General features: G+C 49.5%; 1 protein-coding gene across 1 annotated transcript; it reads right to left on the minus strand.

Annotated features, from left to right (window-relative positions):
• Positions 1 to 27: 27 nt before the first annotated feature.
• Positions 28 to 243, minus strand: CSUI_009430 (ferlin family protein; the record flags this gene model as incomplete). The annotated part of the gene is made up of 1 exon (XM_068069546.1): positions 28 to 243. A coding segment is annotated over exon 1 (201 nt), but the record flags the coding sequence as incomplete, so codon positions are not given.
• Positions 244 to 327: the final 84 nt, after the last annotated feature.

Below are 327 nucleotides of genomic sequence, written 5' to 3' on the forward strand. Positions count from 1 at the left end.
TCCTCCTGTATGGGGAGAAGAAGCCCCAGGTGCACCGTTCTCGCCAGGTGGAGCAGGACCAGCGCCAGCTCCTGCAGGTGCCCCTCCTTCTCGCGATTTCTTCTTTTCGAGACGGGAAGCTAAGTCATTCGAAAAGCGCCGAGCAGGGGCTTCGCGAAAGGAGACATAGTCGTCAGGTTCTTCGATCTTCAAATTCGCTACATCGGGATCGTTATACGGAATTACCATCTTCTTACTTCGTTCCTAGGAAAATACACACACAGAAAAGAAAAAGACCCTACAGAACACACGAAACTTTAATAAAGGAGATAAGGCAGCAGAGATCTA

Source organism: Cystoisospora suis (genome assembly GCF_002600585.1).
Source record: "Cystoisospora suis strain Wien I chromosome Unknown contig_5625, whole genome shotgun sequence".
Classification (NCBI taxonomy): Eukaryota; Apicomplexa; class Conoidasida; order Eucoccidiorida; family Sarcocystidae; genus Cystoisospora; species Cystoisospora suis.